The sequence below is a fragment of the Mustela putorius genome, unplaced genomic scaffold (genome assembly GCF_011764305.1).
Source record: "Mustela putorius furo isolate JIRA1106 unplaced genomic scaffold, ASM1176430v1.1 tig00003899_pilon_pilon_pilon, whole genome shotgun sequence".
NCBI lineage: Eukaryota > Metazoa > Chordata > Mammalia > Carnivora > Mustelidae > Mustela > Mustela putorius.
In genome coordinates this window covers 13,364,358-13,389,662 of record NW_025422048.1, presented here as the reverse complement: position 1 = coordinate 13,389,662, position 25,305 = coordinate 13,364,358, and the positions used below count along the sequence as shown (strand labels likewise).

At 41.6% G+C, this 25,305-nt stretch overlaps 1 protein-coding gene across 1 annotated transcript; it reads left to right on the top strand.

The window, feature by feature from the left end:
- Positions 1 to 8,924: 8,924 nt before the first annotated feature.
- LOC101688538 (histone H2A-Bbd type 1-like) lies at positions 8,925 to 9,230 on the top strand. The gene has a single exon (XM_004773681.1). The coding sequence runs from the start codon at positions 8,925 to 8,927 to the stop codon at positions 9,228 to 9,230; it is 306 nt and encodes a 101-aa protein (XP_004773738.1).
- Positions 9,231 to 25,305: the final 16,075 nt, after the last annotated feature.

Genomic DNA, 25,305 nt, shown 5'->3' with positions numbered 1-25,305 from the left:
GGCTGAGAACAACACAGATGTGTTCTCTGAACTCTAAGTTCTAAAGGCCAGAGGTCGACAATTAGTCTCAGTGAGCTGAAGCCAAGGTGCTGGGAGGGCCAAGCTCAGCCACATACCAGCTGACAACGCTGGGCAAGTTCTTAATTTCTAGGGGCTTCTATTCCTCATGCATAAAATTGGATAACATCTTTCTTGCCAGCTTCTTAGGGCCGTTGTGAGAATGAAACAAGATAACAGAAGCGAGAATGCTTTTCAAGCAAAGGAAATCTATCCTTATTGGAACAGTAAGGGCAAATAAGTAACCTTTGGAAAGGAATGAAGCCTTTGACACTTTACAAAGTGGCTTGGAAAATAATAATCTAAAATATAAAGGTATTGCACCAAATCCCAGTTTCCTGTGGCTCCTGGGGCTTCCCAGCAAGTTAATTATTCATGCTAACTGGCTGTTGCCATATTTTACTTACAATCTCTCCCATTACACCATCACTCTGATTTTTTATGTACAGAAATGGTTGCCTTTATATTTCATGTCAGTATCGAAACTAATACAGCACAGTGACATGAATGATAGCCAATCTACCACAGCATATGCCTCATAACATGATTCATCGACGCAGTTTTGGGAGAGCAATGTTCCTTGATTTGAAGTTCTGGAGGTCTACGGTTTCCCTTTATATTAACTTTGAACATGCCCTGTCAGTATTCTAAAGCATAGTGGCTTTGGCCTGAAGAGATGCTCTATTTTGAGGGTCAAGGACTCTGACACTTAATATAGAACTCCAGTTTGTAGACTAATTCAATCCTCCTTTAGGTTTCACGCCCTTGTTCACCTAAGAAATAACCATCTGAGCACAATTTACATAATTAGTGGTTACGCAGTTTCTTTTCTTAATTTTCCTCTTTAAAGAGCAAGGCTGAGTCAGAAGAGCTACTTTTCATTGAATGAGCAGCAGATAAAGTAATCAATGGTCATGCTGAGGGCAATCGCTCCTCTGCTTTCTTGTAGCTTTAAACCCACACACACCCCCGACCCCCCCCCCCCCGCCACACTTTCTGGGAGATTCTTTCTTCAAGTCTGTGAGATATTCTCTTTGTTCTAGGACATCAACCATTTTCATATCCCTACACCTCTAAAGTCATGGATCTAACAGAAGAGCCACTTCTCTATTTTTAGCTGGTGCTAATGGCCGATTTTCACACAATGGAGCAACCTGGCCAACTGTGACCTGAAACAGCATGTTAAGACAGGTGACATGTAGACTCACCGTTAAAATCCCCAATTCTGGCAGTTAAAAGCCCTGTGTGGTTAATGGTTAAATCCGGGGCTGTGTAAACACGGTACCCCGGCACAACTTCGGGAGAGCTATTTTCAGCTCAGGTTCATATAGATGCTGTATCCATGTTCAGTGTGAGCCCTTTAATGGGCTGAGGCTGACATTCCCACTGACTGATAGTTATTTCTTGAGCCCTCGCCATGTGTCCATGGCTGTCAAAGTGACCGAATTGTTTGACTGAGTTAGAAGGCGAAATGGGAGTTTTGAAGCATGGATCAAATCTATGAAATGAAAAGCTAAAATGAAAATGCTTGGGCGAACAAGACAGAGATATCTTAAAAGCTTCCCTAAACGGTGTGTCCACTGAGCAGGCACTGGGAAAAGCCAGAAGCAAGGGCCAGCAAGAGCCATGGTGCACATGGCCTTAGAAAGGGATGGGGAGGGGAGGGTGGAGGTGCACACCCTCCTCTGAGTACTCTAAGAGGGAGGTCCAAAGAGATGTGCCACATGGGCTCCAGACTCCAGACTCTAGTTGCTTGTAGTCTAGTTAGGGAGTGAAGATATCTATGCATGACAATCCTGCACTAAAAGCTTGTGCCATGTGCCAAATGAGAGGTATGGCTTGTAAAGGTTAGGTCAGTCCATGATTCTCCATCTGTTTGGACCAATTCCTACCTTCCTCCCCCGACCCCACAAGCTAGGGCAAGCTCTTTCAGTGTAGGCTCTCCTAAAAACCTCCGCTTTCCTTGCTAGTCCTTTTTTGGAGTCGGTAACTCGCCGTGATTGTTTTATTTGCAGTCATCTACACTGTAGAACCTATAATCAACGTGAAAAAGACCAAAGGCATTTCCTGCTCGCCACTGTATCCCCAGCATCTAGGACAGTACTTTGTTTCCCTCTTGTGCACTCCAGTTAGTATACTTTCTAATATTTCTTTTTAATTAACTTTAGATAGGATGTACATAAAATAAACTGAATTCATTGAAAATGTACAAGTTTGGGGGCACCTGGGTGGCTCAGTCGGTTAAGCATCTGCCTACAGCTCAGGTCATGACCCCAGGGTCCTGAGATGGAGTCGCACCTGGGGTTCCCTTCCCAGCGGGGAGTCTGCTTCCCTCCCCACCCTGCCTCTGCCTGTCTCTCCCATCTATGCTCGCTTGCTTTCTCTCTTTCTCTCAAATAAATAAATAAAATCTTTAAAAGAATATATTGAAAGGGGGGCACCAAGGTGACTCAGTCAGTTAAGTGTCTGCCTTCAGCTCTGGTCGGGATCCCAGCATCCTAGGATGGAGCCACATGTCCCGCTCCCTGCTCAGCAGGGAGTCTGCTTCTCCTTCTCCCTCTGTGTGCTCATGCTCTCACTCTCTCTCACTCAAATAAATAAATAAATCCAAATAAATTTTAAAAAATAAAAAATAGGGGCTCCTGGGTGGCTCAGTGGGTTAAGCCTCTGCCTTCGGCTCAGGTCATGATCCCAGGGTCCTGGGATCGAGCCCCTGCATCGGGCTCCCCAGTCAGCAGGGAGCCTGCTTCTCCATCTTCTTCTGCCTGCTGCTCCCCATACTTGTGCTCTCTATCAAATAAATAAGTAAAATCTCTAAAAAAAAAAAAAAGAAAGAAAAAACATATTGAAGGGAATAAAAGGTACAAAGTCCTCTTCTTGTCCTCAACTTTCAGCCCAACTTCTTAGCCTGAGACTGCCTCCAGTTTGTGTGCATCCTTCCAGATCATTTCTGTGTACCCAACATTTTTGTGTATTCCTATGCTTGTCTACCTGCATAAATGTGGTTAACTGTTCTCGCTGTTCTGAACATTGCTTTTTCACTTAACAACATACCTTACACATCTTTGCACACACACACATATATGGAGAATGACCCAATTCCTTTCCAGTGCTGAGTATTCCATTACCCGGATAGGCCATAATTTTTAACCAATCCTCTTTTTTTTCTATTTTGATCCTTATTAGAAGTACTGTAGTGGGGGCACCTGGGTGACTCAGTCATTAAGTGTCTGCCTTCAGCTCGGGTCATGATTCCAGAGTCATGGGAATGAGCCCTGTGTGGGGCTCTCTACTCAGCTGGGAGCCTGCTTCCCCGCCCCCCCGCCCCGCCTGCCTCTCTGCCTACTTGTCATCTCTCTCTGTCAATTAAATAAGTAAAATTTTCAAAAAATAAAAAAAAAGTACTGTAGTAGTCGTATGTGTACATCTATCTTGCATAAGGTTATTTTTAGGAGCAAAATTTGCTAGATAAAAGCCCATACCAGTTTGTACTGTTGTGTAACAAACTGCTCTATGAAACAACAGCCATTTATTTGTTCATGATTTTGTGGATTGGCAATCTGGGCAGGGCTCAGGTGGCACGGCTCATCCCTGCTCCACATTCTGCCAGTGGCAGAGATGCATTTTCAGTCTGGTGGTGGGTTGGCCGGGGAACTGGTTGTTCCTTGATGTCCTCTCTAGCCCATCAGGGCTCCAGCTCTAAGGGTTGCTATACCTGGGAAGGCTGGACATCTAATGATGTCTCTCTGGTGTCTCATCCTCATGGAGGTTATAGCTCAGACTTGTTTATAAGTTCATAGTGATAACATACTTTCCAGAATGTTCATCTTCTCTATGGATAGTAGCATTTAGATATGCTCCCATTTGTTAGTCTCTCGCAAAATACAGTGTCCAGAACAGAACACAGAAACACAAGGATGGTCTGACCAGTATATAGCAGACTAGTATATATGGTCTGTTACATACCTGTTTTCCTTGGACATTCCATTTTGGTTAATAGAACCAAGCAAGGCTACACTAGCTTTTCTGGAAGATGCACTTTATACTTATGTATATCTACTTTCAGCAAATGAAAAACCTATGTGGTTTATTCTTTTTTCCAGTATGCTCCTTTAGTACTGTGCCAAGCGACACATGAAAAATCCTGTTCTTCCAAGCCAGGAAGATATGGTTGGTTTCCACGTGAGCATCCTTTATTTTTATTTTTTAAAAGATTTTATTTATTCATTTGAGAGAGAGCCCAAGCGAGAGAAAGAGCATGAGCTGGAGTGGGTAGTGGGGAGAGGGAGAAGAAGACTCCTCACTGAGCAGGGAGCCTGATGTGGGGCTCGATCCCAGGACCCTGGGATCATGACCTGAGCTGAAGGCAGACCCTTAACACACTGAGGGATCCAGGTGCCCTGTGACAATCCTTTATTTACAAAAAAGGAAATGGGCTTAATATACTCTCATTCGGATTCCTAGAGAGTAGTATTACCAGCACTTGGCCATCCTATTTGCAAAGGATAATTTAGGCATCACATACTTTACTAGGGAAGGGAACAAAACACGAGATGCTTTGCAAAATTGTTCGATCTTCTTTTCTGTCCTGAGACAATATGTATGTCAGTTACTTTGTAATTTAAGTACAGAGGAAGCCCACCTCTCGCGTCCCAAGTGAAGAAGGAAAACTGGCAATCAGACAAGACTACCATCTTCCTTATAGGGGTCAGTTGTATTCCCCCCAAAATGCAATAAACAAGGCTCAAGGAGCTAAGTTCTCCCGACAAGGTGGAGAGGGATGGGGTTTACACCTTTCAGACTCTTTCGAAAAAGAAAACAAGGTTACCAGTTTCGGGGTGAAAAACCATTACACGTCAAATAGAATTGTTCTTTAATACTAATAAAAATAAGTCAGTAAATAAATATTATCTTTATTAACCTTTGCCGAAAAACTTTGAACTTTCTTTTTGAGTCCAAAAGCTTTTACTTACCACCTTATGAAAATGATCAATTAAGTAAGTAAGGGCCTGGAAAGAAGTGTCTTCAGATCTTTCACTAAGAACTCCCCTGAAATAAGAAACGGGCTCTTTGTTCAACATAAAGATCAAACTTTATGTTTATATCAATCAAGTTTCATCTTCTAGATTCAGATGAAGAGTCTGGCCTGGAGAGATCTTTAAGGTGCCTGATTATGTCCTAACAGTCCATTCACTGTCCCTACCAAATTCTTGTGATAAGTAGATTTTATATATAGGTTATGGATGTCCTCCTCCAAGTCATTAAAAAATTGTTGAATAAGACAAGCCCAAATTTCCAGCTCTGCAGTATGACACTAGAAAGTTCCCTCCAGGATTGCAGTGAGCTATAATCAGCACCTTTTGGCTACAGTAAATTGACCAGGGCTGAATCCACCAAGCTCTACTGGGCATCTAGCCCATGCTTCTGCAGCTCATCCAAAAGAACATCGTGAAAAACACTAGTATCTGCTTTCCGGATGCCCTCTTTTTTCTTCCTCTCTGAATTCCTACTTTTAACCTCAGCCAGTCTAAAGTTGTCCGGCAGACTGGTGTTTATTTAACCTTTGTAAGGAAACAGATTTCCAATGCAGAGATATTTTTAAGTGTCCGTAAAGTTCTTTAATTAAAAAACACCAAATTCATCTATACACCAAATAAATTGAAATAGCCCAATGCACGCTATTCTTAGCTCAATCTGCCAGAGCACATTTGCATAATATCACAATGTACTGATTTCAGCTGTTTGTAATATCAGGACCAGACGGAGCAAGGCCAGGAAACAGAGTGGAAATAGCAATGAACACTACAATACTGCTTTTCATTAATGAGAAGCTTAAAGAATGGCCTCTAAAAAAATAACACTTATCAGAGCCTTAAATGGGTACTGTCTAAGGAGTATTGATTGATCTCGACTAGCCAGGAAATTAGAAAGAGGAGAGTCATAGTGGAACAATTCATCTTTGTCAATAAAAGAAATCTGTTTCTATTGGAAACCATCTCTCTCCTGGTTCGGAGGATGTAGTCTTCAAGAACTGTATATTCAGTAGCAATTCTCATATGTTATCTTGGAAAGTACTCCGGTTGCAAGAATTAGGTATGTGTCACTTCAAAGCACCTTCACCTACCCACGCAAAGTGCCACAAGAGTGAAATGGTGACCCAATGCACCCAGACGTTGCTTAGTATGGCAACATTTAAAATGGGGGGTGGTTGTCATGACGTCAGTGAAAACTAAAAATTATATTGTTCTGCTGTCTAGATGGTAATTTTTTCCTTGGAATGTAAGTGCCATGGAAAAAGGGATGTTACTTTGCTCAATGCCATGTCTCTAGCACCTACGGGAGTGCCTGGCATGTAGCACATACCCAGTAATATTCGTGGGATGAACACATGTGTTGATGGAAAACGACTTCAACACAGACCTACCGAATTTGTACTGTGGGCAAGGCTCCAGATAACATGCTGTTGGGAAGAGTCTTTCATTTATTCAACAAATACTGAGTGCCTACTATGTCTGAGACACTGGGCTAGGTCCAAAGGGTCTGACTACGGAGGATTTAGTATGCCCTCTTAGAGCTTATGGCTAGCTCAATCACAAGTAGCCAGAAGTAAAAGATAGATTCCCTCCTCTTGGGGGCTAGCTATTTTAAAATCAAGTTGAGCAGGCAAGACATAAATGCAAGAGAGTTAAATAACTCTTACATATATCATACAAAGGCGGGCATCCCCTTTTTAGGTAGAGTTCTAAGGCATTCCATGTCCCGTTCGATGCTCTTCCCTCAAACACTTAAGCCTACCCTTTCCTTTCTCTTTCACTCTATGTTATTTTCACTCATTATTCTGATTCTCCTGCATCCTTGTAAACCCCTGGTGAAACAGGGAACAAAATAAAGTGTGATGCATCTTGTTTACTTTGAAACGCCCCAACCTTTTGGCCTACGCCACGGAAAGCACTCAAACTTCAGTTGGTTGGCTGTATCATCTCAACACTTTTAATTTAGATGTAGTTACATTTGCATAACAGTTTAGCTGTGAATTTGGCAGGAAATTTCTGAAGAGTTATTTTGGTTCTACAGAGAGCATGCCCAATGTCTAATAAGCAGATCTCTTGTGTGGTACTGCATTTTTAATCTATACAAAAAAAGGACCCTGGAGGCTCGTACCTTGGCAAAAGTCTTTTTTTGCTAACAAATAATATGATCAGCAGCATTGCTTTTACTAAGAGTGATAATGTGGTGAAGCCTGTTGAATTTTTGAAACCATAGTAACAATATAGGAAAGACCCAATGAGAAATTATATTTTAAATATGGTTTACTTTTCTGATTAGAAAAGAAATGTATATTCATAATCATTCATTTGGAAGATGCAGCAAAATATAGACGGGGTAGAAAACCCTCATAATCCTATCACCTGAAGCTAAGTACTTTAATATACCGGGATAAGTTGTTCTTGTTATTTTTTGTTCTGTGCGCATGCGTGCGCATTTGTGTGTGTGTGTGTGTGTGTGTGTGTGTGTGTGTGTGCTGAATGAAGCCAGGAGTGTACGCTTCAGGCCTAGGATGGAAAATATATGTTCTCTCATGAGCTCTTCTACTTATTGGAGACGATGGACTCAAGACGATTCTTAGACAAGGATAGTATGATGGATTACTACCGTCTACCTGTTTCTTTCATTCTTTCATCCTTTGTTTCTTTTTCATATCTTTGTATTATAAAAAATTCAAACATAAAAGCAGCAAAATGATATAATGAAACACCATGTACTCATCGCCTAGCTTCAACAAGTACCAACATTCTGTCACTCCCGCTTCGTCTGTATCTGCCCCCACCACTTCCCTGCTGGGTTCTTACCCTCATACACTTCTCTATCTTTAAAGATTTTATTTATTTATTTGAGAGCGAGAGAGCAGGGGAGTGGGGGCCGAGGGAGAGGGAGCACGGTGCCTGACACAGGGCTCAATCCCATCACTCTGAGATCATGACCTGAGCCGAAGGCAGACCCTTAAACTGACTGAGCCACCTGGGCACACCCATACACTTCTTTTGTGAGTAAAAATGGCATATGTCAAAATGTACACATTTCAAAGCACAATCTTGAAAAATGGATCTATCCATGCAATGCACACCTATATCCACAAAGTTTCCTTCATATCAGCCCTGCCCCTCCTCCACCTTGGAGGCAACCAGAATTCTGACTCTTCTAGAACATATATAACATACATCTTGTGTCTGGCTCCTTTACTCAGCACAGTACCTGGGAGACACACCCTTGCTACCATGTACATCAGCAGTTCCTTTGTTTACTGTTGAATTTATGAATATACCATGGTTTTTCTTTTTTCTATTGATGAACACCTGAGCTATTTCCAGTGTTGGCTATTCTGAACATTCTGGTGCATAGTGTGGGGGGGGGGGGCAAGATTTTTACATTTCTTGAAGACCCAGGAGAAAATAGCTGCATCACACAGTACATGCGTTTAGTTTTACAAGAAACTGCCAGACTTTTTCCAGTGGTGGCAGTAACCTTCCCCCACACTGCTAACCATGTATGAGAGAGTTCTAGTTGTTCTACCTCAGCCATGTTAGGTGTTACCAACCATGCCTGTGTGTATATTGGTGTCACATTCTGGTCTAGTCATTAGGATGACCCCTGAGTTCCCAGCACACACATTTTTAGGCTAAGGCCTGATCAGGGCCCAGAGGACACCAATGACACAGCAACGTCTATGATGTCACAAAGGCTGCTCCCTGACCAACGAGGGGCTGCAGTGCGGGGACACAGTGGGCGTGAGTGAGCACTGGTGACTGGTGTGTTGAGAGGCTCAGGCCAGCTGGACAGTCAAGGTAGGCCGATCAGAGCACAACACCATGTCTGGGAAAAGAAGCAGTCAGACCTCCTACAGGCTAGGGAAGCAGACATCGTCCTGCTCCACAAAAACCAAGCTGCAGGTCCCCGTGAGCCATGTAGAGCCCATCCTGCAGGAGCACCAGCCTGTCCAGAACCTAAGCTTCTCCAGCCAGGTCTGCCTGTCGGCCATCCTGAAGTACGTGGCCACCAACATTCTGGAGCTGGTGGGCAATGAGGCCCAGCACAACTGCAGGGTCCAGAGGGCCATGAACAACAACATGCAGAACAGCCACCTCTTTGAGGATGACACCACTTCTCAGCTCTGAAACGTTCTAGTCCAGCAAGAACCACTGGTGCCTGGATCCCAGGGCTTAGAAGGAGTCCACACCACCTCACCCAGTGCCGAAACCTTCCACAGAAGGAGCCCTGTGCTACTAACACCTGCACACGCCAATAAAGAAGCGAATTCCATTGGCCTGTTTCTGGCTCTCAATTGTAGTCATACTGGGTGGAAGTCGTGCGGGAGTTACCCAGGAAAATAAGTTCAGTGGAGAGTGGGAAGGATAGAGGAGGTGGTCAGTGGGGGCCACTTCAGTCAGTGGTTTCGGAGGGGCGGTTTCCACTGGTACCAGAGTGTGGGGGTGGCCCTGGTGGGAGTGCCTGGCTGAGGTAGTGGGGGTAAGAAGGCTTCCTCACCAGCGTGGGGGTAAGAAGCCTTCCCCACCGGCTCTGAGGCTGAGGTAGTGGGGGTAAGAAGCCTTCCCCATTGGCTCTGAGGAAGTAAGACCCTGGTGAGGCCAGAAATTTGGCGGGGACAGGGTGTGGGAGGGGGCCTCCTAGGCTTGTTGAATTCCCGGAACAGTGGTGGTCGTGGGGGTGGAGCAGAAGATGAGGAGGTACATACAGAAGGCTTGGTTCACGCTAGGGAATGCCAGCTGGTCAGAAGGTGACAGCAGTGGGGATGCGTGGGGGAGGGTGACATAACAATTGGCATGAACTTAACGGCACACAGGCTTTCACGTGAAGACGGAGGAGTGATGAAGGAAATGGTAAACAAGAATACAGAGAAATAATGGGCATGTTGGTTTCATGTATTAATTACTTATAAGCTGTCTCATTCCAAAAAAGGACTTGAAGCAGGGATTATTAGTACTGTGATTCTTCTGGTAGAAAAGATCCTTCCAACCTCTTGTGGACAAATAAATAGGCATATTACCTATAAGCTACTCTCTGGTCTAAGACATGCCAAATAAGCAGTTCTCAATGGTTATTAGGTATTAATGAATGGATTTGTTTATGTATTCCATTGTAAATACAATTATCTCATTCTCCTATGAAACACCAATGATGATCACACACTGGATAGAACATCAGAGTTAAATGTGGTTGAATACGTGTTTTAAAAGATGTACATATATTCTACATAAATTCTGTTCCAAGTGAGAAAAGAAAATAAAATTCTTAAATAATGAATTTTGGAACACTGAAAAAAATTAAATTAAAAAAAACCACTTAAATGCATTTGTATGAACCTAAAATCAGACACCACATTACACGTAAAACCCAGGGATTAATTTTTGTGCATAATAACCATTCACCCTCCACCATGCCGTTACTTGAGGTTTTCTCTTGTTCATTGGACACACGAAGGCTGCTCTCTGCGGCCCCTCTCGCCTTTTCACAGAGGGCTGGTAAGAGGCTGGCCAGAAAACCTGAGCCGCAGAACTAGATGGACTGGGTTCCAAATAGCAGCTCACCACTTACTGGCCATGTGATCTTGGGAATTCACTTATTCCCTCTGAATATCCCCTTCCTCATCTGTAAAATGGGAAAAACAAGTTCTTCCATTTTTGGGTTTTCACAAGAATTAAGCAAGTGTATGTCTGCAAACCACAGTTCGGCACAGAGTATCCTTAATGAGTAGCTACATCTACCTTATTCCACATATACCAGATGTTTAGGCCTAGCTCTTTTTTCTTTTTTTTAAGATTTTACTTATTTATTTGAGAGAGAGAGAGAGAAACAGTACAAGCATGGGAAGCAGCAGGCTCCCCACTGAGCAGGACCGAGGGGCCATGACCTGGGAGGAAGGCAGCCGCTGGAGAGACAAAAGGGTGCTCTGAGCATAAGAGGTCAGAGTTCAAATAGAGAACTAGACAGTCTACACACTGGGTTCCTCTCAGCTCCCCACTGCCTGGCAACCTATCCTGTCTCAGCTTTCCACCATCTGTCAAGGCAAAGGACCGACCCAGCATGGCCTCTGCCTGCTACACAGGAGCGCTCTGAGGATGAAAGTAATAGAACCGGTTGGGGGCCTGCGGCTCCTTGGAACATGTGATTCTGTAAATAAGTCCAAGAGATCCTTCTTCCTACATAATGCTCATTAAGTATATTTACAGGGGCACCTGGGTGGCTCAGTGGGTTAAGCCTCTGCCTTCAGCTCGGGTTGTGACCTCAGGGTCCTGGGATCAAGCCCCACATTGGGCTCCCCACTCAGCAGGGTGCCTGATTCCCCCTCTCTCTCTGCCTGCCTGCCTCTCTGCCTACTTGTGATCTCTGTGTGTCAAATAAATAAATAAAATCTTAAATATATATATATATATATATATATATATATATATTTACACATAACTCACTGTCTAATGTTCACCCACAATAATTGTGATTTGTGAGAGAGCCACAAAGCCCTCTTAGCCTTAGCCCAGTCCAGATCTTACTCTTCTATTTGCTGGAATGGACAAGCAGGCCTCCCCACAAAATGAACTATTTTTGTATTGTTTTTAATTTTTATTAAATATAATTCTTCAACTTTTACTCTTATTTTCTGTCAAAATGGTGGCTTGCATAGAGTATTTTACCTTATTACATCACTAGGATAACTCCATTCAGCCCTATGTATTTTCTTCTCTTTTTTTTAAAGATTTTATTTATTTACTTGAGAGAGAGAGAGAGAGAGTACATGTGTGCGCACACGAGCAGGGGGAAGAGGAGGGGGAGAAGCAGGCTCCCCACTGAGCAGGGAGTCTGACACGAGACTTGATCCCAGGACCCTGGGATCATAACCTGAACCCAAGGCAGATGCCTAACTGACTGAGCCAGCCAGGCACCCCTAATATAATTTCACTTTAATCAGAAACATGTCCGTAAGATTTCAAACTTTGAAATTTATTGAAACTTGACTCATGTCCCTATATATGGTATATCTTGGTATACATTTCATATATATGTAAAGAAAATATATACTTAGCAGCTTTTTGGTTTTAATTCTATAAATGCCAATTAGGTTAAGTGTTAACAGTGTTCTTCAGATCTTTTATATACTTATTTTCTATCTAGTTTGATCAGTTATTCAGAAAAGATGTTTTGAAATCTCTGATTATGTTTGTGGGTTTTTCGTTTTCTCTCTTTAACATAGTCAAATTTGTTTCATTTCTCCTTTTTTGGCTGTGTTTTAGGAACACGCAGAATTGGCATTTTCCGTCCTCCTGATGTATTGTTTATTATCATTAAGAAATGCCTTTCCTTCCCTCTAATAAAACTACTGGTCTTGAACTATGTTTTCTAAAGTCACTCCAGATTTCTTACAGTATTGTTTATATGTTATTCTCCATCTTTTAGCTTTCAACTTCTTTGTGAATGTTCATTTACAACATGTTCATCCTTTGTAGAGAGCAATAAAGGCGTCTTGTCTTACCTGTTTTTTACATTTTCCCTCAGCTTTATTGAGATATTGACATATAACATATGTAAGTTTAAGGTTTAAGATATTAAAAAAACACGATTTGATACATGTATGTATTACAAAATGATCATCACAATAAGATAACACCTCCACCCCCTCATGCAATTCACATTTTTTTGTGGTGACAACATTTAAGATCTACTCTCTTAACTTAAAGTATATAATACAGTATTGTTAATCACAGTCACCGTGCTTTCTGTCAGACCCCCAGAACTTATTCATATTTTAGCTGGGAGTCTGTACCCTTTGACTAGTATCCCCTCATTTCTCCAACGTCCCAGCCTCTAGGAACTAGCATTCTACTCTCTATTTCTATGACTTCAGCTTAAGATTCCATATATAAATGAGAGCATACAGTATTTGTCTCTTTTTTAAAGATTTTATTTTTAAGTAATCTCTACACCCAACATGTGCTCGAACTCATGACCCTGAGATCAAGAATCACATACTCTATGGACTGAGCCAGATGCCCCCAGTATTTGTCTTTCTTTGTCTGACTTACATCACTTAGCATACTGCCCTCAAGGTAGATCTGCCCATGTTATTGTAAAAGGCAGCATTTCCTGCTCTTTGTTGGCTAAATAATATTTCATTGTGAGATATCTGTGTATTTAGAGACATATATAAATATATATATATGTATATATATGGGGTGTGTGTGTGTATACACTGTGTATAGATAGATGATAGATAATGGATATATGTTTCTCACATTGTCTTTATCCATTCATCCAGCTATGGGCACTTAGGTTGTTTCGATGTCTGGGCTATTGTCAATAGTGCTGCAATGAACATGGCGGGGTGTTTTTATCCCCTTTGGATATATACACAGAAGTGAAATTGCTGGATCTGATGATAGTTCTATTTTTAATTTTTTAAGTAACCTCCATACTGTTTTCCATAGTGTCTACACCACCTTACATGCCCACCAACAGTGCATAAGGTTTCCCTTTTCTCCACAACCTTGCCAACAGTTGTTTTATGTTTTTTGATGATCGCCATTCTAACATGTGTGAGGTGAGATCTCACTGTGATGTTGACATGCCTTCTCCTAATAATTAGTGATGGAGAGCATCTTCTCATGTCCCTGTCGGCCCTCTATCTTCTTTGGAAAAATGCCTATTCAAGTCCTTTGTCTATTTTTTAAATCTGATTGCATTTTTGTTATTGAGTTGTAGGAGTTCCTTACTTATTTTGGATATTGACCCCTTATCAGACAGATGGTTTGCAAATATTTCCCCGCATCCCATAGGCTGCCTTTTCACTTTGTTGTTTCTTTTGTTGTACAGAAGCTTTTCAGTTTGATGTAGTCCCACTTGCTTATTTTTGCCTCTGTTGCCTGCACTTTTGTTGTTGTGTCCAAAAAAATCTTTGCTAAGACCAATGTTTAGGGGCCTTTGAGCCTTCTTACAGTATTCTTCACTCAAGATCTAATATACCTCCTCTACCATGGGGCTATCCTTCTGACAACTCTACCCTAAGCACAGCGTGTTTTGACATTTTCCACTCTGGCTGGTGGGAACACAAAATATTCTCAGCCCTATGGGACCTGCGGAAATTGTTCAGCCTGGTGCTTTTCAGTGATTCTATTTCCTGTGTCTGGCAGTTTCCTCTCATGCATGCACGGGAGTAATAAGCCAAAGACTCAAGGGAACACCTCTGCAGATCTCTGGAGTTTTCTGCCCGCAGTTTTCTCCTCTCTGGTGCTCTGCTCACACGATCACCAGTGGCACTGGCCTCCCTACATTTTGATCTTTGACTTTTCAGTCCGGTTCCCCCTCCCTCTGCACAGTAGCTTGGAAGCACCTCCCAGCAATAGGGTGAGGGAATCAGAGGGGTCATGTCATTTCTTTCTCTCCTCTTTGGGGTAATAGTCCTGTGCTGCCTGCTGTCCAGTCTGAAAGCAATTGATTCATGTATTTTATCAAGTTTTCTAGTTGTGTAAGTCAGGGAAGTAAATCCAATCCTTTATATTCTACCATGGATAACTGTAGAAATCTGATAAGTTTCATGGGTTCTTATTTCACGCTGATACTTTAAAGCTTTTCTTTCATTTCTTTAAGCACCCGTAAACACATCTGTTTTATAGTTGATGACAGTTCCCGTTGCTCAGGTGTTTGTTGATGATAATTTTTCTTTTATTGCATAACAGATCACTACAAACTTAGTCACTTAAATCAACAACCAATTATTAGCGCATAGTCTGTCAGAAATTCAGGCACAATTCTATGCTTGGGGTTTTCAGGCTAAAATCAAGGTTTGGGTTCAGGCTGCATTCTCATCTGCAGCCCAAAGTCTTCTTCCAAGTTGTCATCGTTGTGGCAGAATTTTTAAAAAATGTTTGTAGTTGTGGCTTCGAGTCCATGGTTTCATTGTCAACTGCCAGCAGGTGGGTGCTCTCAGTCCCAATGTAGTCTGTACTCCTTCCCATTGGGGGTCTTGCTTAGACCACCAAAGACCATCGGTGGTCTGCTTTACCCTGATGATATAACTGGTACCCAGTTTAGAGTGGGGGGTAATCTAGTCAATCTTACTGCCCTGGGAAGACCCTATGATTTCATCATTTGACCCAATCTTTAGCTTTTCTGCTCTTCTTGCGGGCAGACTAGGCTGCTCAGTTGCATGAGGGAGAGCATTGATGGGGTGCTGAGAATTTTTTTCAGTGCTCAAGTGGTCTGGTAATAAATAGAAATTCTTCCCAGAATCTGAAGTCCTTTTAAAACTGAATGTACAAGAAAAATGATTTCTGTGAAACTACAATTTCACTGTCATATATGCAATGGTATCTTATGTAAGCACATTTTCTTTCATAAGAGGACTTCAGAGACCAGTGATTCCTCCCACTTCCTGGTCACTCTAGGAAACTGGGCAAAGATTCCTGACCTTTTGGGGAAAACTTTTGTTTAATTTCTCCTGGATCTTTTAAATGGGACACAGAAGCTACTCCCAGTTGCAGAAGCAAGGAATGTGACAGGCAGGGACTGGGAACTGGGTGCAGCAAGCTCTATCATATCGGAAAGCAGCACTTACTTTGGCCCTGATTTTCCAGATTATGACTCTGAGGTCTTTTTTATAAAGGGACTATTATTAGGAGCTCAAATAGATGGCCCTGGAATAATTTCTACTCTCTTAGTCCACAGGAATTTCAGACACCTTGCAGATGTTAATGTGCTTGGGTAAAAATCACCCTGAAAGTTTGATTACACCTGTACAGAAATTTAATTTCTTTTTTTTAAGATTATTTTTATTTTTATTTTTAAGTAATCTCTATACCCAACATGGGACTTGAACATACAAACCCAAGATCAAGAGTTGCATGCTCTACCAAGCGAGCCAGCCAGGTGCCTCACTAATTTATTTTATGGAGTACAGAGATTCATTAAAATTATATATAAAACCCGGGATCATACAGCAGAGCCTTACAGTCACTCCTTCTAGTGCTTTTGTGAGATAATGAAATGTACCATACACAGCCTGCAGAGGACACCATTGCAGCTGACCTATGATAACAAAATTCCGTACTCATTTGTGGGGCAACTATTTTCTTTCTGTGAAGTGAGAGGAAATCAGAGCAGTGACTACTTCTACTATCCCTTAGCTATAAATTTAGCTCAGATCTTTTTTTTTCTTTTAGCAAAAGTCATTTGATAATTGCACAAAATCACAACCATTAGGGATGAGTCACTCTACACACAGGCAAATTTGTTTTCAGATTAATGTATGTTAATCAAGGATAATGGGCTGACCATGAGCAACGACAGCAGCTAATGTAAATACACGATCAAGTTATATGAGTGGTGGTACTTTTCCTAATAAGCCAGTGTGTAATGAAACAGACTCCCTCAACCCCTGTGTTACCATCATAGATCTGTCAATCCTTCAAACTCCCTATGGCCTATGTTTCCTAGGCTTTGACAGTATCTAGCGGAAACTAAAAATGATCTCGTAATTCTTTCACAAAAATCTTCTGGCATTTAGTGTCTTGTTAGGCACCTAAGCAGCAGATAACTCTCGGCTTCCGAAAACCTGACTGTTTGGCTCTGCCTCTAATGGAGGTGAAAAAGACCACTGATTTCTGACACCATCATGATTTCCTGCAAAATCTTGTGAATATATTATCGTCATTCTGCTGTAGATCCCTCTAGCTTTTTCTTTGTGGACTTTTAGAGAATAGGACTGATAGTCTTCCCTGGGAATGCAATGGTTGTCTAATGATGACTCATTTGTCCATGCAATTTCTGCTTTCCAGAAGGTGTTTATTGCCCCCAATTCTACAAGTACTGCCACCCCCATTTCCTCCCCTATCTCTCAACTTCAAAGTGCAACATGGACTTCAAACCAACATGCAGTTCATTTGACTTCATCTTGAATACATGAATCTACCTTCCAGACATTTTATGCACATACAACAAGTATCCCCAGTGATGTATAATTTTGGTGTTACATTTATACAAACAATATAGGCCTATACATCTTACTCTTTTCAGTTCTCTTTCTTTTCACTCAACATTATGTTGTTGAAATATACACTAATCAATTTCAGTTTTTACTACCATATCATATTCCATCCTTTGCACATACCTTACTTTATGCATTTCTCTACTTGGAAACATTTAGATGGCATCTAATGCTTCTCTGTTATTAACACTGCTGTGATGAACGTACTCCTACATGTGTTGTTTGTCTGTACAGTAATTTCTCTGGGTTCAATACTCAGGAGTGGAAGTCCTGGAGCCTGAGAAATTCACATTTCTGTTTTCACTAGGAACTTCTAAATGTCTTTCCATAATAGCTGCATCAGTTTGTACTTCTAACAAGCATAGCTGAGGATTCCTGATTATGTATATCCTTTCCAGCACTGTGTGGTATCCACTTTTAAAAGTTTGAGCTGTGAGCATAAAGTAATATAATGTTGTGTCTCATCTTGTGTAATTCTAATTACTAATGAAATTGACCATCCCTTCATACATTTATTATTCATTCATGCTCCCTTTCTGTGAACTACCTTTCCATGATCTTTACCTAGTTTTCTGTTCTGCAAAGTCTATTTGTCTTGCTGACCTGCAAGAGTTTCTTATATATCTAAACCAACTATTCTCAATGGAGACAGCATTCCTCCTCCCAAGTGGATATTTTGGAAATTTGTGGGGGCAAATTTAGTTGTCCCAATAGTCAGAGGGTATTACTGGGCTTTAGTGAATGAGGGCCAGGAATGTTAGATATCCTACACACACACACACACACACACACACACACACACCATTCTTTTACCCCTCCTAACTTTCAAATGGATTGTCAGATACTCGAGGAGATGACAAAGCTCTTTGTGTATGAAACTTATTGGGTTCTGAGTTCAGATAATTTAAAGCACAAAATAGTCCTGAGTTTTGTTCAAGAATGCTACTCCCTTTTGTTCATATCATTACCTAGGTTTGCTTATCATTTTGGAAAGGCAGGTAACCAATGCAACAGTGCTCAAGAATTTGTGACTGCAATAAAACATACCTGGCATACACACATAGCTGTCCCATTCCTAGTGATTCTATGTCTGTATGCAACATCTCTCTACTTCCTGCGTCTTCTAAAGTATTTGGCCCTATCACTTACATTTTGAAACACATAACTATTATCCTTTTATTTCTTCTGCTATGACAATGAGGACATTGTAATAATTATTTTTAATTATGTATGTTGGTAGATAATATTATCTACTAGTTTGATTTCAGGGTAATATAAGGTGGTTACAAAACAATTTTTTAAGAGAACATTAGATCTGATAGGATTGAGATCCACTGTTCCAGATATTAATCTGCTTGTGTTTGTGACATTGCAAAAGATTCTCCCCTCTTATGTCCCTCATCATTCTTTGTCTGTGGTGTCTTCTAATGAATTGAGCCTTGACTTTTGATGTGGTTAAGTGGAACTCCTCCCGTTACATTTTGGGCTTGGTGCAAGTTTCTTAAGGAATCCTCTTGAAACCCAATGATAAATGGATCTGCTATATTTTCTTCTAACGAAGTTACAACTTCGCCTTCCATTGGGGCTTTTGTACATGGTGACAGGTACAGGTTTCATTTCATTTTCTCAATATGGTAAGTGAGTTTTTCCAGTAACACTTATTAAATAATTTGTCCTTGGTTTGGTACAACATTGTAATGTATTTTAAAATTTGGTAAGGCAAGACCCTTCTTTGGTCTTCTTCTTTAGAATTATCTTGGCTATTTGTGGACATTTACTTTTTCCTGTACATGTTAGAGTCTGTATGCCCAATTACTCTCAAAATAAAGCTGGATTTTTATTATAACTGCATCAAAGCTGTAGATCATTTTGGATAGAAATCAGACAAAAAGATATTATATATTTATTCGGGTAGACTTCAAGGTCCTTTGTAAACATTTAGATTTTCTTCATTAGATTTTGTGCTTTTGTAATTAGATTTAGTTTCAGGTCCTTTATAGTGGTGCCTACTATCATAAATTATATTATTTTTTTATTGTATTTTCTAATTGTTTATTATCTAGATCTAGATATTTATGATCTAGAGAAATGTTATGGATTTTTGTGTCGACTTGTGTTAAGCAAACTTTTTGAACTCTTCGGTTAGTTCTTGTGGTTTGGGTATTCTCTTCTACTTTCAGTATAAATTAGAGGCTAGACAGGGAAGTGTCAGCCACCTCCTACAATTTCTGGAAGGAGAATCAGAAATATTTTGGTGAATAGCTGTAATGACTACCATACTTGGTGATGAATATGACATAATTTATATATCTTCAAGGTGCTCTAAGTTCATTACTTACATCCACAGATAACTACAAAATGGGCAGAACAGAATAAATGCCAAAGAAATGAGATAAAGTACTATGGGACTTGAATGGAGGAAGAGATCTCTTTGGCCATGGTGCTCTAAGAGCACACCATTCCTTTCTATGAAGGCACTCCCTGTACTTCCAATTTGTGGGACCAAACTAATCTTTATGGAGATCATGCCCATTATCTAGATAGGAACTTCAGATACCTCACACTACAGATAAGCACAAAGATCTCAGGTACACTGCGTAGAGAAGGTAAAGATAAATGTGAGATGAGGTTAGAAGATTCATCAGCCATTGGACTCACTCTATGACTTAGCTTAGAAGAGGGAATACATTTTTGGTTCATAGCGTCAAGTCAGTTCAACTGCTTTACTGTGATTATTCCAGAGTCGCCATCTATTTCAAATTGGCTTCCAAATATGTGGACTCATATCTGAAATGTTTCTCATCAATACTGGCAAAGTGAAAGTGACTCTCACTGTAAACTTTTCAGGGACGGTAGTTGGACCTTAGACATCAGAACTGATTACACTTTGAAGCTTTCTATTTGTAGTACGGGTTCACTGAATTACTGCTCAGTTCCTATTAATCATGCTCTGAGAACTTCTCAGTGGATTGGAATTATGGCATGTTTTATTTATCCATTTGCCAATGATGGGGCTATTAGGATGTCAATTCCAAGCCTCATTATATGTGTAGCTTCTTAGATGGTTTTGCTTTTGTATTTGTGGATTTCTCATTCTTTCATTAGTTTGTAACCCTTGATAATCCTTAGCTGAGCTCCCAGCCAACTTCTCTCCAGTTCTGACAGAGACTAGTTTACTTAGTTCAAATTAACCTGAACAGACTCGAGTGTACCTAGATTTCGGAGCTCACGGATTTCCAATCTCAGTCCCAGTGTTTGCCTCAATTATGTGAGGTCTAAGTGCCCAAGTCCACTTTTGATACCCTCAAATGCATACTCTTCTCAGTACTGCTTGTGCATATGGTCCTCATAGAGAGATGTTCCAAAGAAGGCTTCCCAGGAATTTCTACAGCCATTGTATTTAGCTGTGGGAAAGCTTCTAGTTATTAGATCTTTATGTAATTTAGGGAAAGGGATGGGAGATTTAAAAGCTTAAAGGAGCATTCTGAGGACAGCTGGGAGAAATCGTAGCTACTTTGTGCAGGAACAGTTTTGTTGTTCTCAAATCCTATGAACTGTCTTTATACCATAGGTTAATCGTTACAAAAAAGTAGTTATCACTAGTTTAGTTTCATTTTCTCTGCTCATTCTTAGCTGGTGACCTCCCTTCTTTTATTGAGAATATGGAAGCAGTCAGAAGAGAATTTACACATCCTTCTACCATCAGATCTACTAACCCAATTACATTGTACACACACTGCCTCGTCCTTTTTTCTTATCTAACAGCAACCTTTCCACCCTGGTCCTGGATCCCTGTGCAAGGATTACAATTAGCATTCCTCTCTACTATGTCAGCTATATGCAGACGAGAGTGATCTGTGACAGGCAGAAAAAACAGACATGCTATAAAATCTCCCCATTAAAAAAGAAACACTGCTTAGACCATACAACCACCCTCCACACTCCTCCACCCCTGTGTTAGTTATCTGTGGCTGTGTAACAAATTCCCCAAAACTTAACAGCTGGAAATGTCATAGATCATCTCACAGTTCACCTGGATCGGGAAGTTGGGAACAACTTAGTGGGTGGCGTAGCCCAGGCTCTCTCATGAGGCTGGGATCGAGCTGCCAGCCAGGGCTGCAGTCCCATCACCAACGGAGCTGAAGGATTCATTTCCAAGTTCACTCACCAAGTTGCTGCTAGGCCTTGGTTTCTCGTGGGCTATTGGACCTCAGTCCTTAGTTCCTCGCCACACCACTTGGTCCTTTCCAGAGTTGGAATGGCAGCTTGCTTCTCCCAGCACCAGTGCTCAGAGAGACAGAGACAGAGAAAGAGAAAAGCCAAGAAAGAAGCTACAGTCTTTATGTAAATTAATCTTCCAGAAGTGACATCCTATCACTTCTGCCGGATTCTATTCTTAGGAGTGAGTCACTACATCCAGCCGGAACTCAAGGGGAGAGGCTTACACCGGGGTGTGAACACCGGGAGTCAGGCAATCAGGGGAGAGTACTTCAGACACTGACTGCCACACTCCCCTCAGAGGTGTAGTGTAGACTTACTATCTTCATTTTCTCACTTCCCACACCTAGAAGGTTTTTGCCTCCTCCGCTCTGTTGGAACAACTTTCACCTTGCCAAATCTAACGATCCGTTCTCAGTCCTTACGTTAAGGATATATCAACATTTGACAGTTAATCACAGCCTCCTTCCTGAAACCCTTTCTTCACGTGGCCTCTAGGACTCCACAGTTCTTGGTTCTCCTGATACCTCGCTGGCTTTTTCCTTTTTAGTCTCCTTTGCTGGCTTTTAACCTTGTTATGCCAAGCACCAATGCAATCACATGAGGGTTTACTTGACAAGCTTAAGCTTGGGTCCAAGTATGCCCAACAGAGCGGAGTAGGGACTTGGACCCTGAGGTGACATGCTTAAGTGTGGGCCCAAGTATACCCAACGCAGCAGAGTAGGGACTTGGACCCCGAACCAGACTACAGTCAGAGTTTTTAAAGGCAGATTAGGGGTGGACTTGGCAGTGGGTGAGGATAAAGGGGATGATGTTAGTCTCTAAGGAATTTTGGAAGCAAGGTCTTCAGGACCTTGAGGGGCTAGCTATTGTTGGGAGAAAGGTTATTTATTACTAGTAATAAAAATCTTCTCATGAGACGCTTTAGATGTATACCAGTGGGTCATATGCTTGGGAATGATTGCTGACACTATCTTAGAGGTATAGAGATAAGGTTTCACACTTCTCCTATCAAGTGTCCTTGTTAGTGAGATTTGGGTTTAGAAGAAATTTAACTTTATTTCCATTTCCTTCTGCCTCAGCCTCCTTCAGTTTTATGGTGGGGAGGGCGACATTAGGGCTTGGGGAACTGAGTTATTTGCCTCTGGAAACTGTGATATTGTTAAATCTCTAGGACATTTGTAAACCAAGGGAGACTCCTGTCTTGCAGGATTGTGATCTCTGCAAGTTAACTATTTGTTTTTCTTTTAGGGCAGCCAGGGGTGGCTGAGGAATGTCACACAAATTACCCGAGGGGAGGGGTGGGGAGCGGGTGGAGAGGGGGTGCAAGGTGCCAGCTTTTGCTTTGTCAAGATGGCTGTACTTATGTCAGGGCTAGACTCGAGGTGGGTACAGCCGTGTTTTTCTTGGCCTCCACACTCCTCTTTTTATCTAATCTCTAAATAGTGGAGCCTATCGGGGATTTACTCTGAGGTTTTCTTATCAAGGTTCTACCATCCAGACTCACATCTAATAAGCACCAAAATCTTAAAAGGCCCCCCAAAAAATCCTGGATTTCTATCCATGAGATTGAGTTCCCCAGTGTTCCCCATCTTATTGAACAGAATCACCATAAACCATATTGCGTAGGTAAAGATCCTCAATGTCTTCATGTTTTAGCTCCTGCTTCATACCCAGATTCAGTGTTTCAGCAAATTTACTGTACCCTACCTTTAAATATATCCCAAACTCCACCCCTACTCACCAATCGCACCGCTGGCATCTTGGTGCAACAGAACAAAACTTACAAAACTAAAGCAGTGCTTAGAATGAAATTTAGAGCTGTAAATACCTAATTTCTTTTTACTGATATTCGCTATTTGGTGATACATGGGCCTCCTGGTTTCCTTTTGTTGTTTGTCCACACTTCTTTTAGATCTTGAGTATATAAAAGGTGATTTGAAGTCTACTGAAGGACATATCTGTGCTTCTTTAGGAACAGTTTCCATTGAGGACTTTCTGCCTGCTTGTGGGCCATATTCTCTTGTTTCTTTTGCATGTCTCACAACTTTTTGTTGAAATCTGGGCATTTTATATAAAATAATGTGTCAATTCCAGAAATCGGATTCCTCCTCCTCCCTGGGGTTTGTGATTTTTCCTGTCCGTTGTTTGCTTGTTTAGTTATTTTCCCGAACTAATTCTCTGAAGTTCTGTGTGTGGTATAAGCAAATTGTTTGTTGTGTGTGGCCACTGAAGTCTCTGCTTAGTTAGATTATTGGTCAACTAATGACTACACAGAGATTTCCTAAATGCTGAAACTAAAAGTCTCCCAGTGTTAGCCTGGGGGCTCTGCCCTCATGTTCATGAGTCCCACAGTGTTCTCACCACTCCTTTAGTCTTTAATTCCTGCTTGTGAAGAGCCTTGAGTTCAACACAAGGTGACAGCTTAGGATGCTCTTGGGTGTGTTCTGAGCACTCACAAAATCATAGGAATGGACCCTTCTCTACACATGTGCAGAGCCTTCTAGATTTTCCAGAATATGTCAGTTCTTCTTTTTTTTTTTTTAAGATTTTATTTATTTATTTGTCAGAGAGCGAGCGAGCAAGGGCGAGCACAGGCAGATAGAGTGGAAAGCAGAGTCAGAGGGAGAAGCAGGCTCTCTGCGGAGCAAGGAGTCCGATGTGGGACTCGATCCCAGGACGCTGGGATCATGACCTGAGCCGAAGGCAGCCGTCCAACTAACTGAGCCACCCAGGCGTCCCTGAAATATGTCAGTTCTTCAAAGCCCCATCTTATTCCCAAGTTTTCCTTCCTTCTGTCCTTCCTTCCTCCCTTACTTATTTATGTATTTATGTATTCATTCATTCATTCATTTATGAGACACAGAGAGAGAGACAGGACATGAAAGGGGTGCGGTAGAGGATGAGGAAGAAACAGACTCCCCACTGAGCAGGGAGCCCAACATGGAGCCCAATCCCAAGATCCCAAGATCATGACTTGAGCCAAAGGCAAGCACTTAACAGACTGAACCGCCCAGGTGCCCCTCAAGGTGCCCCTCCTTTTAAACTTTTGGCTGGCCTACTGTTTGCCCTGTTACCAACTGCCTCAAACAGCTATAATTTTAAACAACTGTTCAATTGTTTTCAACAAATTCCTTTAAGATAGCATTGGGTGAGTTTTGGGTTAGGTTGAATAAAGACAAGTCTCAGGAATGGAGTCTTCTATGGTGTTTTATGCTGGTATTAGCCTATCATTAGTGATGCTATGGACTATAAGTCCCTGGAAGCCCTTCCATAGATATCTCTTCCACAACCAATGTTAGGACTGACCCTTGTGGTTCTTATTATTGAAAAATTCCCTTTAGCAACAACCCTCGGAGAGCAGAGAGAAAGAGAGTGAGCAAGCAAATGGGATGGGGTTCTTTTATTGGGGTCAAAGGTAGAGCATACATAGGGTTTCATGGGCTCATTTCTATTGGTGAACTTAAAACACAAGACCAGGAATTTAAAGAGTGGGGTTAAAGACAAGTGGCCCAACTGCTCAGTTACTTAAATCAATCAAGATCCTTAAAACAGAGGAGCCTCAATGCAGGGTGGCCTGGTTCTTTGTCTAGTCACATGGCTGACAATGTGTTAAATCCAGACAGCCCACTTTGAAGTAGATCCTTGGCAATCAAAGCTTAAGTCAGGCCCTTGCATTAACAAAACAGAAAACAACAACAACAACAACACACAGCTGTCAGGGCTTTTAGTATCCGGAGAACCCCAGATTAAACACTGATGGGAATGGGACTGTCCTCTCCGGTGGCTGCTGAACTACTGCCCTTCACTTCGGCTGCAGGATGTTGGCTCTTTAGGCTGGAGCAGGGAAGGGGGGCTGAGAAATATGGCAGATTGAAATGCCACACAGCTCTCCATCCTTACCAAGATTCAGCTATTTTTCTTGAATAAATGTTCCCAGATTGTTCCAAACCTTTGGTTAATTTCCAGAGTTCTGAAAAATT

Bases quoted from the DNA above. Each gene is read 5' to 3' on its own strand.
- LOC101688538 (XM_004773681.1), top strand. From the start codon at position 8,925: ATGTCTGGGAAAAGAAGCAGTCAGACCTCCTACAGGCTAGGGAAGCAG.